Source organism: Pholcus phalangioides, unplaced genomic scaffold, assembly GCF_987345545.1.
Source record: "Pholcus phalangioides strain wild (caught in Gottingen) unplaced genomic scaffold, Ppha-v1.0 ptg000011l_1, whole genome shotgun sequence".
Lineage (NCBI taxonomy): Eukaryota > Metazoa > Arthropoda > Arachnida > Araneae > Pholcidae > Pholcus > Pholcus phalangioides.
Window position 1 is genome coordinate 61,178,253 of NW_028301604.1, and position 18,765 is coordinate 61,197,017.

The following is an 18,765-nucleotide window of genomic DNA, read 5'->3' on the forward strand; positions in this document are numbered from 1 at the left end:
ATTTTGTGATTAAATTATTTTAAATTGAATAAACAGAAAATTACTACACGAGAATTTCGAAGTGCAATAATAAATGCTTTATTTCGTTCCACGATTCTTTTGAAAAATATATATGCATCAATAGATAAAAAAGAAAAAATTATTGCATTCAAATATAAAAATAGATACGAATGTATGTTAGTACAGCTTTTGAAATATGGTATATCGCTGTACATGCAATTCGTTGTGATGAGAATGAGCGGTTCTCAAAACAGATGTTCTTTCTCTACTAGCATTTTCTAAACTGTTGTTTCCTTTCAATGTCTTTTTCATTTTTGTGAGTCACAGCTGTGCTTAAAATGTTATCCTACCCTGTACAACAAGACACGTGTCTCCGGCTAATAGGACTCTTCCTTCTTTTAGTTCCACTTGCACATCCCCTCCTCGAGCTGAACATTGCCTCGCTAGTATAAAAATAAAATCTTATTATATATATTTTACAAAATTTCTCATACACTCAGTATCTATATAGAATCTCTGAAAAAAATTACTTTCGCGAACATCTTAATTGCTATCATCTATTTCTATATCATACTGGGTCCACCGGTTCATTTCGAACTGAAATAACTACAGTTATGCAACTACAGTCAAGTGACCACTCCCGATCAGATGCGAAAAAACACTACCATAATTGGAGGAGGGAATATAAAAACGTAAATTTTTTATACGATCCCCATACCATCAAAAAATGTCGTGCCTCTTTATTTTTTATGAAATTTATCTCGTAATATATTTGAAGAAAAAAACGCATTTAGAGATATCTGATATTCTAAAATTTGAGTTATTCAATTGCATTGTGGAATGCATCACCATCAAAAGATTGAGCAGCACTTATGGGTGTGCGACAGGTGCGGTCACATAAGGCATAAGGCTCACACTTACGGTTATGATAACCGTAGTTTAAATTCTGAATTTTTGATCAATTCTGAAATTTGGGGATGTATTTCTTTCATTTTTATTCTTTTTTTTTCTGAATTTTTATTAGGTCTGGAATTATTTCTTTCATTTGTTCTGAATTTTCATGGATACCGGGGGGGGGGGGACAATCTCTGTTAATTATTTTTCTCATTTTTGATTCATCGATTCTGAATTTACGTTAGTTCTCAGACGGTTAGTTAGAATTACGTTAGTTTATATCTAATGGAAGAAACTTCCATTAGATATAAATTTTAACTGGTTTTGAAACTATATTCTTTAATTAAATGAAAAAAATTTTGTAACAAATTTTCATTCTATTTTTTTGTTCCTTCAAATTTACATAATTGTGTCTATATTTTTGTATGGAAAATTTTCACATTGCTGCATATATTTTTTCATAATGTATGAATTTTAGGATGTGCCGATTCCCCCTTTCCCACAGAATATATAAAATCGTGTCCCGAAATTATTGACGAACCGGGCCTCGCGTCTGCCAAGGGCGGCTCTGCTCGTTAGCGTTAGTAAACATGCATGCCATGGGCGGAGATACGGGGGGGGGGGCGTGCGGGGGGCAACTGATCTAATGTATATATGAGCTGACATCATCATCATCGTGGCCCCCCCCAGCAATAATGACCTTGCCCCCCCCCCAGACTTCCAAGTCAATTTCCGCCTATGATGCATGCCCGAACCGGGATTCGAACCCAGACCTGCACAGTTAGAGGCTAGTTCTCTAATCACTCTACTAAATACAACTACCACTCTACTAATGCGAATCCTTGCTTTGTTATTTCGTTTAATATTATTGATAAAATTGTACTCTTATAAGAACGCTTACCAAATAATTTGTCTTTTTTCAGTATTTTCGACCAGTACGGACCTAAAACCGAATGAGCAGATCCTGAAACATTAATAATCAATAAAATGAATGGTTGAAAAATAGTGAAACCAAATCAAAACATTTACTGATAACTCTTTTATTGAATATGTGGACAGTGGCGCATTTAGGGGGGGGGGGACTGAGCGGGATATGGCCCAGGACAGCAAGTTCAGAGGGGCGGTGAATTTAAGGAATGAGTGTGCCCAAGAAAATTATTAGAATGGAGAATGGCGGCAAAATTTTTATAAATCTCAATAAATCCGTATCTGCTAGGGACCAGGTCAGTGAGTGAACAAAAACGCGAACTAGAGAATTTGCACGCACGTGAGTAAGTGATTAGGTGACTTGAAGCATGAGCAAACATGTGAATGATCAAAAGAATGACCTACAGAGCGAATGACCAAGTCAGTGAGTGACCTATAGTGCGTGCAAGCATTTGAATGACCAAAAGAATGACCTAGAGCATGTGTGTACGTGTGTACGAGTGACCCGTAAAGACTGGAATCTTAAATAATAATCAGTAAAATACGGAATATTACCAATTGTCATCAAAAAACATTGCTAAAAGCAGGCACAATTACCGATGGTAATTAAAATTTATGAAAAATTGCGGAAAAAACGTTGAACTTGATGAATGTCAAAGATAAATATATTTAAAATTTTTGCCGTAATTATCATAATATAATTTTATTATGAAAACACTGTGTATTACGACTTCAGTAATTATAACAAATCAAGGCTCAGTAAAATTTATGAAGCAATTCGACGACCTCTTTTGTCCCGTATTACGGAACATTCCAGTATTTTTCGTTGTTCTGTATTGTATTTTTCATCTGTCCAGTTTTTTCAACGAGTCTTAGTTAAATTTTTAATATTTACTAAATCATAAATAAACAGCGTTTTCACAATTTATTATTATGATAATTATGGCTATAAACACAAATATTCATCTTACGTATTTTTCAGGTTTAACGCTTTTTCCTTAATTTTTTTGGTGATTTTAACTACAAATAAGGATTTTGCGGACTTATGGCAAAGTTTTTGCTGATAATTGGCGATGTCTCGTATTTTACAGTATTTAAGAGATCCCAGTTCCCCTGATTTTTCCCAATAAAATATGGTCATCTATTTGAATTTTGTTTCGTCAAATGTATTTTTGTTTACTGTGATTTGTAGTAGCTCTTTATTTCCCCACCTATCATTCATTTTTGCAATAATTAACAAATTCGTCACAAATTGCATCTTTTGGCCACAATCAGTGATATTCTCTATTTAGGATCGCATTTTCCTTGATAAGGTATGGTGGGTGAACCTAAGTACGAAGATACTATTTTTAATTGAATTCATATGGTAGTGTATTTATTTGAACCCATATAGTGCCAAATATAAATTATATAACAATTGAATAATTTTTCATTCAATTAATAATCGAATTATCAAGTCTACCTGAAGTCTATCTATGCCAGGGGTTCTTAACCTTTCTTAGCCGTGACCCAAAATCAACAACAAGATCAGCTTCGTGACCCATGGGACTATGTTTTTCGAAATGTGTGAAACCAGCAGCATAAGTAAAAATACATTTATATAACAGGCTGCAAGCGGATTCGAATGACTCATCTCGGATGCCTCTGCAAATCAAGTTCTGATTCGTGACCCATAGCTCACGAATTGTTGGCTATATGAGGGTCTGTACGGCTCATCTAGGAAGCCCCTGCGAATAAAGTTTTGGTCGCGACTCATAACTGAAGAATCCCTGGCTGCAAGTAGATTTTTATGACCTATAAAATTTTCGTCATGACCATGCGCTCAAGAATACTCGGTCGGCTGCAAGAGGGTTTTTACACCCCATCTCGAGTCCCACTGGGAATCAATTTTCGGTTGTGACCCATAGCTCGAGAATCCCTGGCTTTAAGAGGTTTTGTACGACCCATTTTGGAATCCATTGAGAATCATGTGTGGAACGTGACCCATAGCTCAAACCACTGGCGGCAAATAGTTTTGTACGATTTATTTTAGAAAGACTTTGCGATTAAAGTTTCCGTCGTGATTTCTGAGAATACTCAGTGGGTTTATACGACCCATCTCGGAAACCACTGCGACTCAAGTTTGAGTCGCGACCTATAGGTTAAGAACCCCTGACCTATGCGATCGTCACGGACCATAAGTTGAGAAACGCTAGTCTAACCTGTTACAGGATCCTCGTTGACACCCAGCCACGGAGCAAAGTTTCTGGAAATAAAATCGTAAGCTTCACCATCTGCACTAACGCAAGCTGGATCTACGGAACCTCGTAAAGTGACGACGACAGCAATAACCTGATGATCATTCTTCACAGATAGAAGTTTCCCATAATCGGGTTTTATTTCCTCGAGATGTTGCCTAAAAATATAAAACGAAATGATTTTTCTCTTTCAATTCCAATTTAAGGCGATGCAGCGTTTATTGAAAATTCTGTGATAGAATCAACAAACGCCCTAATAATGAAACCGGCTATTGGTTGCGTTTTAAATCAATTTTTGAAAACAAATCGAATATGATGACGTTGCAGATAAAAAAGCGTGGTAATATTATGTACGATTTCGAGTCACATTATTATAGCCACCTCCTATTTTTGACGCCAACTATGTGTCGCTAATGAAATAAGGCAATAGTTGCGAACGGTCTTAATCCGAATATAAGGTGGGATGTAAGTGTTACGGTAAATGTGATATATATAAATCGGTTATTATACATAATAACTGGCGCACAGTTTGAGAACCCCTGCCCTAGTGTAATTTGTGAATTTAATAAATATGAAAAAAATTCCAAATAAGTCTAGTATGTGTGGTTAACATTGGCGTACAATTGTGGTTAACATGGCGCTCATCCCTTGAGCCAAGATTATAGTGTTACTTTACAGGAAAAAACGTAAACCCCCCCCCCCCCTAGAAGGAAAAAAATCTGAAAAATCCCCCCTCGAGAAAATTCTGCGTACGCCTATGGTGGTTAATATAGTCGGACCCCAGTGTACTGATACAATACATGTATGAATTCGGTTCTCAACCGGTGCTCCGCGGAACCCTTGGGGATCCGTGTGCACTTGCCAAGGGCTCCGCGGTGACTCGAGGAAAATGAAATAAATCAGTAAATTTGATAGATCAATAAAAAAAAAGAGGTCTACAGAGGTCCGTCATAAACATTATATACAAAAAGGTTGAGAACCGCTGGTATAGACTATCATATAGTACGATTTATATGTTTACCAACGATGCGACGCTTGGGTAATTATGCATAATCGCCGGTAGAAGTGATTAATTTAGGGAAATTTATCAAACTTACGAAAAGCTTGGCGATTATGCATAGTTTATGATTGTCACATTTGCCACGCGTATCATATGCATTCTGAAAATAAAAACCGTCGTTACTGTCACGCGTAAAGTAAAACAAGTTATTTATCGGATTTAAAAAAATAGACGACTGGCAGTTTTCCAGCCAAGCATCACAGTATGTTTGAAACTGGGCAGTTTATCAAATACACCAAAAATATACAGTGGGTAGTATATATTATATACATATTTATATATATTAAACACCACATATTCGCGTGTTGGTGTCGTACCGTAACTATACAAATAATACCACTGCGATTAACTTAAGTAAAGACAACAGAGCACTAAATGTCATTGGTGCGAGAGGCGAACATCGGCTGAGATGATATGTGAGGGCTAACCGACACACCATTCTTGCATTTGCATAATCTATAGTCAGGAATAAACTATAGACTTACCAGACTTTTTTCTAAAGTAGCGGTTCTCAAAGTGTGCATCGCCAACCTTTGTCAAGGATATCGTGGTGAGCAATTGATGTATGCCTGTTTAGTGCTTTGAAAAGTGGTTCTTTTTCTTCTGGAATATTCTGGGAAGCCGCGTATAAACGTTGTCATGACAAGAGAGCCCCGGATGACAAAAGTTAGAGAAACGCTGGTCTGAAGTCAGATTATCAGTGTTGCGAACCTTGTTTTGTATGGTGCACCAACTCAAGAGCATACGGATAGTCACTGCAAACATGGAAACGAGGTTGCTTCGGTACAAATAAGTTTAATTTGCAAGACAATACCAACATGGGGCTTCTTCAGATCCCCAAAGCAGAATGTTTTGTATTATTCTGCAACGAGCCCTCGGCTGACTGGAAATATTCTGTGGTAAAAATTCCCATAATAGTGTTTCCTACACCTTTCTTAAAATTCTTCCAGATTCTTCTGCAATATCACTAATTGTTCTGCGACGTACATCTCAGCCTATTCTGCTTTGGAGCTTCAGATTAGTATAGGGTTACCTCTCCTTATATGAGTCGCAGTCTATGCCATGTGAAATGGATGGCTGTTCTTGCGCCTGGAAACGATGATCCGAGAACAGGACTCTGTAACCATTGCTAGAGCAATACAAGTTGATGGTAGCAGTATGCAAAATGTTATTGTGGCATAGTCTAGGTTCATTGATACGTCTGGAACCTATTTTCAACCGTAATAATTATTAATTCATCCTTATAGATCAGGTACCTCAATAAATGTTTACTGTCTTTCCTGTGTTGCAGGGAATATTCAAGAACGATAACACAACAGACCCGGTGAACCTGAAATATCTGAAAAATTGAAGAAGGAGCATGACCAAAACGTCTATGAATACTTCTCTTGTCCTCCGATTCTCCAGAACCCCAATCGAGCACATCTAGACCAACTCGATTTTTTATCGTTGTGTTCTCTCTTTTCTCTCTCTCTCTCTCTATATATATATATATATATATATATATATATATATATACCGACTTGCACTTTCCAGCAGCTACTGAATAGACTGCGGTCTGTTTATATCTAACAACTTTCAAGCATCTTATTGCGTCACTTTCAGACTACCCTTCTGTGGCCCGGACTGCATAAAACCATTTATCTGGATATAAGTTGGTGGTCAAATTATGTGACTCGACTTTATATTATTCGCAGATACATCGTATCTTCTTTTAACCCTGTCAGCGGCAATCCCGAGATATCTCGTCGAACTTGATCTGCTTTATTTCCGACACAAAGAAAATTTCGTCTTCTAAAAGCGCGTTGAAGGTACTTTTACCGTAAAGCACATTTTCCATCTTCTCCCAACCAATCAACTGCCTATTGGTGGAATCAGCTCTTGTTCAAGGTTAAATAATCCGAGAAAAAAAGAGATTTGTGTGTTTTTTCCCTTTCTTTCAGCACTATAAAAAATATACACTCAGTATAAAATAATACAAAAATATTTTTCCCAAAAAAAAAGTATTTCTCTTCCTACAGAAAGCCACACACGTCATGGCAGGTGGTTTTGTATCATAGTGAGGGAAATAAAAGCGATGTGTGGAGTAAATTTTCTTGTTTGGGGGGGGGGGGAGAGCAGTTATCAGCTCGCAATCGGAAAAAAAAAAAATTCTTCTTAAAAATAGATGACAATTTGCGCAGGTTTCGCAATTTCAAATGTGACAGCTATAATGCGGATCAGGAAAATTTTAAAAACCGCTTGAAAGGTTAAGTCATTTTCTAATATGTGCTTACCTCGTGAGAGTGTCACTTAATCTAATCACGAGTTTCTTTGATTCAGAAATTGATACTTCGTCTATAGGTATTTTTCCCGAAACAAACTGAAATTTGAGGTCAAAAGAATAACAATTTAGAAAAGAACTATGAATGCCATATTATATATTTTACGGCATACTCATTCCATATCGTCATGTATCTTTATTAAATAGTTAACCAATTTCATCTTCTTCATGATAAAACTTTAATTTTTTCATGCATTACTAATCAATTAAATCCTCCACTCTAAAGGGTGTTCAATGGAATAAAAATGCTGTGGTTGATGCTAAAATTGAAATGAAAGAAATTAAAAAAAAAAAGAACTGAACATCAAAGAAAATCAGCCAAAAAAAAATTAGGGTAGGCTGTGTCGCAGACACGGCCGCCAGTTTTGACGTGAATACGTTTTTTGTGCCTACCTTTGCGTGGTAGGTATTAGCATAATGAAATTGGTATCATCGGTATCTCGCGATATATAGCGTAAAACAATTTCGTTACGAAAGCGGGCCACGAGCCTGGTGTCCAGACCAAAACAAGTATTAAAACCGGAGTGGCATCATCAGATCTGCCTTAACGAGATCTACATGCAGACATCAAAAACGATGATAGATTCTGAATACTTTCTGAGATATGAGAATTTAAATGATTTCGTCACGCAACTCCTTGCGAATGCACCCGTAGTTGGTCTGAAATAAAATGTGAAAGTTTCTTTTCTTGACTTTAGTCATCAATTTATTTTAGTACGTGAAAAGTTGCAAAAATTAATCATTTCAATCATCGATATCTCGAAGAATTTCCATATAAATGTTACGGAATGAATTTCTTTTGGTATAATCAAGAAATGCGTGAATTTTATTTAATTGAACATATTTTTTTTTATTGGGAACGGTACACAAATGCAGTTTTCTAAATTTTCTAAATTTCTACCGACTCTCTCATTTTACTGGAGAGTGAAACTATCGCTGCTCAATTTTTCTCTTATTGCTGATATTTTTCTGACGTGAGAGAACGTCTTTTTAAAATTGATGCCGGGTGTGGGGATGCAATCGCGTCCAAATGAGCGACAGTTTTTGTCGAACTGATTTCAAAAGTCAATAATTCCATCAAAAATAGACATAGCGATGCCATCTTGTCTCATTTTAAAGAACAAAAATAAAAATTTGTGCTTGTATTATTTTGATATTTGTGGCAGTCTGACCTCAGGAACTGCGCACGCGCAAAGTGAACCAACGATTTTCGAGTTTTCGGATTCCATACGTGTCTATAAACGGGACCATATATCAGAAACTCCTTATTCAATCACAGTGAATCAATTGTTATTCTGAAGAGGAGTATATGTGCTGTGAACTCTGTGCTGTTTTGAGGTTTGAGTTTGTATCTTAAACGCTTGAAAAGTTACAAAGCTATCTATTTTAAAAAAGTGTTAACATTTCCGGATTTTTTCAAAATGTAGCAATATATCAGTGCAAAGTGCAACCAAAAAAAAGAAAAATCGGACACGAATGCGTAGAACAAGAAATGACCAAGAGAATGACACCGAAAAGGCTGGCCCGAACCCAAGAACAACGCGCAGTACTGCCGTGAATGTAGGCAACGCAAGCGCGCACGGTCAACTCCGGCGGCATCTAACGGGGCTTTTTCTTTCAAACCGAGCACAACTCCGATCCATCGCCATAGGCAATTTACTACCGATTGAGTTGTGCCGGAAGCATGAGTGTGTGTACCTAACAGTCTGAGTGTGTATATGGTGTTGTGCGTGAATTAGTGCTGCCATCTATATTTCAAATTGTGAGTGAAGTGTAATTATTGAACATTTGTAGTGTTGTTGCTCTCTGTTGCGAGACTTTTTAACGGGGAGATCAGCTTGCATTTGCGCCTCGAAGTTGGGAAACACAGAAAACCAACTTCAGCCGACCACCACTGTGGCGACGGTGGAGCTCGAACCCGAGTCCCCGCGATGCGAGTCCGTCACTATGACCACTCGACCACCACAGCGGCGATCAAATATGGCTTTTTTTTTCTTTTCTTTTTTTCAAACCGAGCACAACTCAGGTCTATTGCCATAGGCGATTTACTACCTAGTGAGTTGTGCCGGAAGTGTAAGTGCGTGTACCTAACAGTCTGAGTGCGTATCTAGTGTTGTGTATGATTTTTCAGTGCTGCCATCTATATCTTAGAAGTGAAGTGAGTGATGTATAGTGACTGAATATTTGTACTGTTTGTAGGACTGTTGCTCTCTGTGGCGAGACTTGATCAAATATGGCTGTATATTTTGTTGCTAATGAAATGGACAGCGCAATGGAGGTCGACTCAGATTCATTGGATCCACTCGGCATGCCCGATGCGGTGGCGAGGGGCCGAAATTGGACTTGCAACGGGGCCGAAAACTACTTTAAAAACATTCTTTGACGTGAAAACGTCTTTGAAATCGATGCCTGATGTAGGCATCGATTATTATTATAAAAAATTACAATTGGAATTTACTATAAACGATTGATGTTTTCACGAATACCACTGCTGCAGTGTCCGACACTGCCTAACCTGTTTTTTCAGCAAAATTGTATCAACCATAAAATTTTTATTCGTTTCAGACTCCCTGTATGTCTGGAATATAGAACTTTTACTTTGAAACGTAACGTTCAGAATTACGTAATTGCTCACATTTTTTATATTAATTTGAAATATTTGAATCAACTGTCGTTTCGTACTGGTATAATGTTGAAGATGGAAGCATACTTACCGAGATGATGTCTGAAAACTCTTTGGGGTCCTGAAACGAGAAAAGTAGATCTGTTCACTTCCATGCAAAAATTGCATCGATACGTATAATATATATCTTTCACGTATTTTCTTCGAACATAGTGACTAACTAGTACAAAAACGTTCATAAATTCTGTCCAATTTTAAAGTAAATTTCATATTTACTTAAGATTCATGTATGATATAACGGAAAAGCGATTATAAAAAAGCATAATTCTTACCACTTTTTTTGATTCATAAGCTGGCAAATCAATCGAAATTTTGCCATTTTCAAGTTTCTTTGACTGAAGTTTTCCACTTTTTGTCGAAAATTTCAAGCAGTTTGATTGGTTACCTAAATCGTGAAGGTAGGTTAATCAAATGTCGTGTTTCGATCATATTTCCCAATACATGAAGATTCAAAATTGGATCTTGTTTAAAAAAGTTGGTAATAAAGAGTGAAAAAACCTAATTTATATACAGTCGAATCCCGTTGTAACGAACGTCAAGAGACCGGAGTAATCACTTCGTTATAACGAAATTTCGTTATAAAGGAATTCCAAGTTACCTAGCATTGTTCCTAAGTAAACTTATTTGGGGGATTAGAAAAGTGTTCGTTAAAACGAGATTTTCGCTGTAACGGTATTCGTTAAAACGGGATTCGACTGTATATTGAATTGGTATGTGGTATTTGAACTTCTCTACAGTACAAGAAAAAAACCTGCTAAGCAATGTTATTTTGTCATGGTTATTTGCATGTATCTGACTCAATTGCGCAGAGAACTAAGATTTAAACTTAATTACAAACGACTTAACAAAGACAATCATGCCGGAATAGGGATTCGAAACAAAAACGAATACTATAGCATTACAATCAAAACTTACCACAAACATTTATCAGAACTGATGCGGTTGCAAGAGTTGCGTGCCCACACAGTGCTACTTCACATGTTGGAGTGAACCATCTTAAAAAATATTGCGATCCTTGAAAAAGGAAAAAACAATAAGGGGTCATTCAAGTATTACGTCAGCATCGATGGGGGAAGGGGGTTCCCGATTTGCTGACTTTTGATAACAAGGGGGGGAGGGGGGTTTGGATGATGCTTACGTCATCAACCACCCTTTATGAAAATATGAAATATTCTTAATGGCATCTTACTCGGTGCGCCTAAAACGAGAAAAAACTTTCGCTAGTTTATGGGCACCTGAACCAACATTCTTCCTAATCATAAATCCCTTACAGAGCCACTTCAGCGATCTCTAAATGTTTCACGGATCCTTCAAGTACTCAGGAAATGTGTCCGGGCCGCTTAAGTGCTGGGGAACTGGCAGCGCATCACTCAAGTAATCCGTAATTATGCCACGGATCACTTAATTAATCAGGGAATGTTCCGCGGATAACTTGAGTGAAGTAGAACCACACTGGGGGCCACTTAAGTGCTCTAAAATTGTGCTACGTGTCACTCAAGTAATCTCTAAATTTGCCACGGATCATTTAAGTATTCTGGAACTGTGTCGCGGGTTACTTAAGTGATCTTTGAATGCCCCACGGGCCTACTTCAGTGATCTGAGAATGTGCCATGGGCCACTTAAATGCTCTGGAATTGTGCCACGGGTCATTTAAGCGATCTGTAAAAATGTGCCGTTTAGTTCATTTTTACAAAATTGGGTTTGAGGGGGGCAAGCCACATCAGATAATCTTCAGGGCCACATTTGGTCCGCGGGTCAAGGGTTTACCATATATGGCGTAAAGGGTGGGTCGCAATGAATTTCTGAAAGAGAAATTTTGAGTTCTTACCCTTCAAATAGCATTGAAATTAACAGAAATCGATTATAATAACATATAAAGGTATTTTCTTTCGAAATTTTAATTTTTTTTTTTAATGTTTTTTATATTGAAAAAATATTTTTTTTTTCGTCTGGGGGAGCATAGGGGGAGATAGACTTGAAGGAAAGTCTGGGGGGGGCGGCACGGTCATTTTTTTCTGGGGGGGGCACGATGATGATGATGTCAATTCATATATGCATATATACATTAGATCAGTCAACTTCACCTTTGACGCTGGGGGCTTCCCCCCCCCCATCTCCGCCCATGGGGGGAGGCGCACGAGTTCCCTATGCCTTCCGCGTATGTTTCTGATCCCACCAGTATGCTTTAGGAGGTTTTACTGACAAAGTGGGGAAGGGGGTCAGAATTTTGCTGACAAAAATGGCTGAAAATTTGCTGACGTAATACTTGAACGGCCCCCAAGTCATTTTTATGCATCAGTTTATGTATCAGTTGCATCACCATATCTCTATTAAAAAAAGTACAATCCACTTACATACACATTTTCTAGAACATATTGATTCTCAGTATCTTATTCATTAAAAAAATTATATAGATATGTTTATAAAATATCATTGTGGTAAATATTTATTTACAGCCACATATATTTTACGAATAATATGTATTAAACCTTAGTCAATACAGTTTATAAAGCTGTGTATTACTAGAAACATTTGACTGTATTTAGCTTCGTCGTTTCTATATAGCATTGCATTGTTATTACGTTGTATATTTAATAGCGTAATTTTAGGTTCACGAAGATACGGCTCGCACATAACCAAAACTGAATATTATTATCTATGTCTTTCAACACATTCTATCAAACGCAAACCTGTGATTTGATGGAGCTTAGATACTGAGTTGCCAGCTTTGAGCTTCAGAACCCACTCAGGATAACCCATTTCCAACTATGCATAATGTGACTGTGATTCAAATTGAACGATAAAAAAATATGATTTTGTATCTTTTAACGATCGTTAACAAATTTCTAATGAAACATAATGTGTACGAATGGGGTCTAGGTCAATTCGTCGCGATCAACTTGTCGCACGACAATTCGTCGCAATCAATTTGTCGCAGCGTCAATTCGTCGTGCTACAAACTCGTCGCGGTACAAATTTGTCGCAGAGTCAGTTCGTCGCGGTACAAATTTGTCGCAGAGTCAGTTCGTCGCGGTGAAAATTTGTCGCAGACTCATTTCGTCGCGGTACAAATTTGTCGCAGAGTCAGTTCGTCGCGGTACAAATTTGTCGCAGAATCAGTTCGTCGCGGTACGAATTTGTCGCAGAATCAGTTCGTCGCGGTACAAATTTGTCGCAGAGTCAGTACGCCGATCAAATAAATTTTCAAAATTAAATTTTCACCGTATAAGCCGCACTCCCGCTTTCTGGCGGGATCTCCATTTCTCGCAGCGAGGGGCGTTGGGCGAACACACCAAGATGATAAATTACGATAAAATAAATTTTCAAAATTAAATTTTCACCGTATAAGCCGCACTCCCGCTTTCTGGCGGGAACTCCATTTCTCACAGCGAGTGGCGTTGGGCGAACACACCAAGATGATAAATTACGATAAAATAAATTTTCAAAATTAAATTTTCACCGTATAAGCCGCACTCCCGCTTTCTGGCGGGATCTCCATTTCTCGCAGCGAGTGGCGTTGGGCGAACACACCAAGATGATAAATTACGATAAAATAAATTTTCAAAATTAAATTTTCACCGTATAAGCCGCACTCCCGCTTTCTGGCGGGATCTCCATTTCTCACAGCGAGTGGCGTTGGGCGAACACACCAAGATGATAAATTACGATAAAATAAATTTTCAAAATTAAATTTTCACCGTATAAGCCGCACTCCCGCTTTCTGGCGGGATCTCCATTTCTCGCAGCGAGTGGCGTTGGGCGAACACACCAAGATGATAAATTACGATAAAATAAATTTTCAAAATTAAATTTTCACCGTATAAGCCGCACTCCCGCTTTCTGGCGGGATCTCCATTTCTCACAGCGAGTGGCGTTGGGCGAACACACCAAGATGATAAATTACGATAAAATAAATTTTCAAAATTAAATTTTCACCGTATAAGCCGCACTCCCGCTTTCTGGCGGGATCTCCATTTCTCGCAGCGAGGGGTGTTGCGGGAACACACCAAGATGATAAATTAGGATCAATGCCCATCCCAAAGCACAATTTGCCTAAGGGGTCATTTAAGTATTACGTCAGGATCGGGGAGGGAGTTTCGGATTTGTTGACTTTTGATGGCGGGGGGGGGGGTTGAAGGTCGCTTACGTCATCAACCACCCCTTTTTGAAGATATGAAATATTCTAAGCTTCTGGTGAAATTTTGCTGACGGGGGAGGGGATGTGTGTTTTGCTGATTTTTGCTGACAAGGGGGAGGGGGTCAAAAATGGCTGAAAATCTGCTCACGTAATACTTGAATGGCCCTAATTCACTATTGAATATGTATCTGCCATGTAGGGAATACATCTTTGAGGAATTTTTTACCGACAATATATCTAAGGCTAGCATTACACTATGAAAGTGTTCTAAAAGTCCTTTTATAAAACTTGAAAAATTCAACCAATAAGATTATCGGTTGCATTTGCTCGAATGTAACCTATGAACTTTATTGGTTGGATTTTTTGAGTTTTTAACTTGAGCAACTTATCCGGTGCAAATTAAATTTTGAAAATGTATGTGATCGCAATTTATCATCTCGGTGTGCGCCCCAACTCCCCTCGCTACGAGTAATGCAAATCTCGAGAGAAAGCGACAAGTGTGGCTTATCCGGTGAAAATGAAATATTAATTAAATTAAATTATTAATTATTTCAGGTTCTTGTGGAGATACTGTAGTGGTTAATGTTGGTGGGAGTCTCGATTCCACATGGGACAGATACAAGTTTACACTTAAAGACAGCCTCCGCTGTACTGTAATTTGGGGAATATCATAAACACCGACATTTTTTTACAGAATTTTAAAATTTTATCATAGAAAAAATGATTTTTTTAACATTTACAATAATTAAATAATAAAACATTAATATCAATTGTAATTTTAATTTCGATGATTTTTTTCGAAATGACAAAAAAAAAAATTTAGTAAACTGCGTGCATTTCTTGATGGAAAAAAACTTTTCTTCATGTTTATTTTTTCACGTATGAGACAAAAAAACCTACATACAGATCGCGTGACGAGTTGACTCTGCGATAAATTGACGTCCCGACGAATTGGTTACACGACAAATTGTCACTGCGACGAATTTGTACCGCGACGAATTGGCTCTGCGACGAATTTGTACCGCGACGAATTGGCTCTGCGACGAATTTGTACCGCGACGAATTTGTATCGCGACGAATTTGTACCGCGACGAATTTGTATCGCGACGAATTGGCTCTGCGACGAATTTGTACCGCGACGAATTGGCACTGCGACAAATTGATGCGCGACGAGTTGAGCGCGACAAGTTGATTGCGACAAATTGACCGGCTACGGTACGAATGTATGAAATTTTACTTCTAAATAGAGAAAGAAGAATGTCGGGTGTGCAAACTTAATCAACAATTCAATAGCAAAGATATCAGTTATGGAATTGATTAATTCATGTACAATATATCGAAATGAACAATCGTTACTTAAAGACAATAGAAAAAGTTTTCAACAAAATTTAAAATATCAAACTTCAAATCTTTGAATTTGCGTTGAAATTGAAAATTGTCATTATTTCTATTACTGAAAATTTACTACCATTACCATTTTCGAAATTACTTTCCTTCACAGCAGGGCTGACAAACGCCGTTTCGGACAAATTCATCTCTGCAGCAATTTTCTGCATAGTTTCAGATGGAAGTTCCTGCAAAAATATAATAAAAATGTCAAATTTTATAATAGCGTCAATGGACTTTCATGATTTTCTTTGTCACATTTCACTTCGATTCGGATAATTTGATGAAGCCTAATGCACATGCTCACTGCCATTCTAATGATTGAAGAAACAAATTATACAATTAAGTGATGGATGGTTAATTTTTGCTCAGCTAAAATACATGAAATCAATAGGCTTTCTGGATATTATGCAAAGGTGAACAGGGAAAAAGTGTCATTTCTGTCCACTGGGAATGCGGTGTTCATGTGGTGTTTATGAATGTGGGTTCATGTACCTTAGAAGAGCAAAAATTCACCATCCTTCTCTTCTGCCGCCACCTGGAGGCCATTAGCTGAAGTTAAAAAGAGGTTCCAATGTCTATACTCAGCAAGTAACGCTACTGTGCATGTTTTAAGGAAATAGGATCGTCTCTGTGGTATAATGGTCACTGCGCTTGCTTGACGGTATGCAAGCTGTCCTGGGTTCGTGTCCCGGTGGAGAGAAATGTCTCTTTTTTTCTTGTTCACGTCGGCATAATATTCAGAAGGCCTATTGATTTCATATAGTTAAGTACAGGGTGAGCAAAAGGTCCGTAGAAAATTTGGTTGTGCAGTAAACTTATTCTGATACTATTATCTGAAATGAATCAGTTCATTTTCTTCAATATATTAGTTAAAAGAACCGAACTAAATTACAGATTTTTTATCGACTTAAAATTCATCCAAAACTGCTATGCAAAAATCCATGCATATTTATTCTACCAAAGTGATAGTTAATGCATTTAAAGTTCTATTTTTCGTTCTAATTTATCAACCAAAATTTCATCAGAATGAATATATCAGAAAAATCATATTTTTTCTCTACAATTATATAATCACTTACTTGACCGAATGGGACCAAACATACTGCCGCACCGTTTCCACAAAACGGTGTTTTCGTAAATGCATCAACTATGTATAAAGGTAAAGTTTTAGACATGTTTTCTTTCACTGATGCTATGGTATTGTATCCACTGGCAGTACTTAGTAATGTCTCTGAACGCAAATGTTCCCTCTTATCAAATTATCCCATTGAGAAGCGCCAGCTTCTATGATAAGTCGACCAAGTAATACTTAGAAACAACCTTGAAATGTATTAGAATTGGCTCGACGCCATAAGAAAAATAAATATCAAGAACTCTATAATCTATCTTTGGAGTTAATTTGTAGAAAAGATTCGGTTCACACTTCGATATATATTACTATTTTTTTTATAAGTAAACTATCGAAGTGTGAATAGAATCTTATTCGCAAATTAATTCCAAAAACTTATTTCGTGTTACCATCTTTTCATTATATATATATATACATTTGTTATTGAAGTATAAAAAAACGCTGGAGAGAAAACACGTAAACTTTACTATTTGACTGAATTCTATCAAGTAATTTTTACATAATATTTTGTTTTGAATGATTTATTATCGAAAAGAAAAGTTGCTTTGATCAATATACAAATTCGTATATCATGCACGATACATGCTAGGCATTAGATAAATCGAACAGAAGATCGTGATTTGTTTTTTAGTTGGTTTTCTTCCAATTATTTATTCTGGAGGGTTGCTTGCGTGCATTCTTTCGTGATTTTTGAAACTTGTTTTTCTCGAAAAATAAATAAATCATTTAAAAAAAAAGATTGCATGATTTAGTAATTTTTAAAACGCGAACCAAATTCATTTTTAGAAAGAAAATTTACAATTTTGGAAGTTAATTTTCTTGCTTATAATGACAGAATATAATCAGTCGATTCAATGCAATACAGTACAAAATGTTAAAGAGCTCTAAATACTAAAATACTGTATTGTATGTTTAACACAAATGAAGTCAACTCAAGTAATCTAGTTTATCGATTCAGAATCATTCAGCATTTGATTCGAGAAAAGGTAGCATACAGTGAAAAAAACTGACATCAAATTTAAAATATCGTGATCCAGTTTGCGCAACTTTCTCAATCTCTATATAACTATATATGTTAATTTCGTAAATGCATTTAACTCTGGGATTTTATGGGCAAAATTGGTACGTTAAACTGGGGACACCAATATCGTTTACTAAGGGACAATTCCTGGTTGTGGTTTTTCTCTAATAGGATTGTTAATAAATGAAATAGCTTACCTCCGCGGGTCGTGAATTCTATTACAATTGACACCTTTAAAAAGAAGTACGATAAACAGTGGGATAAGACAAAATCTATTCTTCTATCACTTTGGTTCCCCCTCCCCCCCGAACGAAATTTCTTTCTACGAGACTGGTGAAGTGTAATTATTGATTGATTGAACCGTCGTAGGCTTATTGCTCTCTGTGACGAGACTTTTTAACAGGGAGATCGCCTCGCATTTGCGCCTCGAAGTTGGGAACCACAGAAAACCAACCGAGGGTTGACTTATTGAAATTCAAATAAAAATACGGGACATTGCCAATTACCACCAAAAATCATGCCAAAAGTAATCAAAGTTGCCAACTACTGTATTGTTAAAATAACTGAAAAAGTCACTAATGGCGAGAAATGAAGCACTACTGCGAATCACAGTGGATTGAGATTAATTCTACGAAATGAAACGTTATACTTGACAAAAAATTTTGAGATGAATATTATTATTTATAGTCGTAATTTTCGTAATATAATTTATGAGTTTGGAAGATGATTTTAATCACTGATTTCAATCAGAATAAAAATTCAAGTTTCTTCGTTGAAAATACGAGAAAAACGGAACATTTTTACAAGAAAAATCGGAACGGCCAACATTGCGTGAAATACAGAACGTATGGTCACTCTAATTAAAAAGGAAATGCAAATACAACGCCAGAACAGGCAAAATGCCCAACGAGGTGGCTGATAAAAAGATGCCCATAAAAGTCGAATTTTTTTTTCTGTAGGTTAC

General features: G+C 37.0%; 1 protein-coding gene across 1 annotated transcript; it reads right to left on the reverse strand.

The window, feature by feature from the left end:
- Nucleotides 1-58: 58 nt before the first annotated feature.
- Nucleotides 59-16,887, reverse strand: LOC149080659 (phenazine biosynthesis-like domain-containing protein). The gene is made up of 9 exons (XM_089239845.1): nt 16,731-16,887; nt 15,737-15,836; nt 11,040-11,138; nt 10,397-10,509; nt 10,156-10,185; nt 7,395-7,480; nt 4,023-4,216; nt 1,796-1,858; nt 59-443 (listed from the first exon to the last, which is right to left on the reverse strand). Exons 1-9 carry the CDS (start codon nt 16,824-16,826, stop codon nt 334-336), a joined length of 891 nt encoding a protein of 296 aa, XP_089095971.1. The 5' UTR covers nt 16,827-16,887; the 3' UTR covers nt 59-333.
- Nucleotides 16,888-18,765: the final 1,878 nt, after the last annotated feature.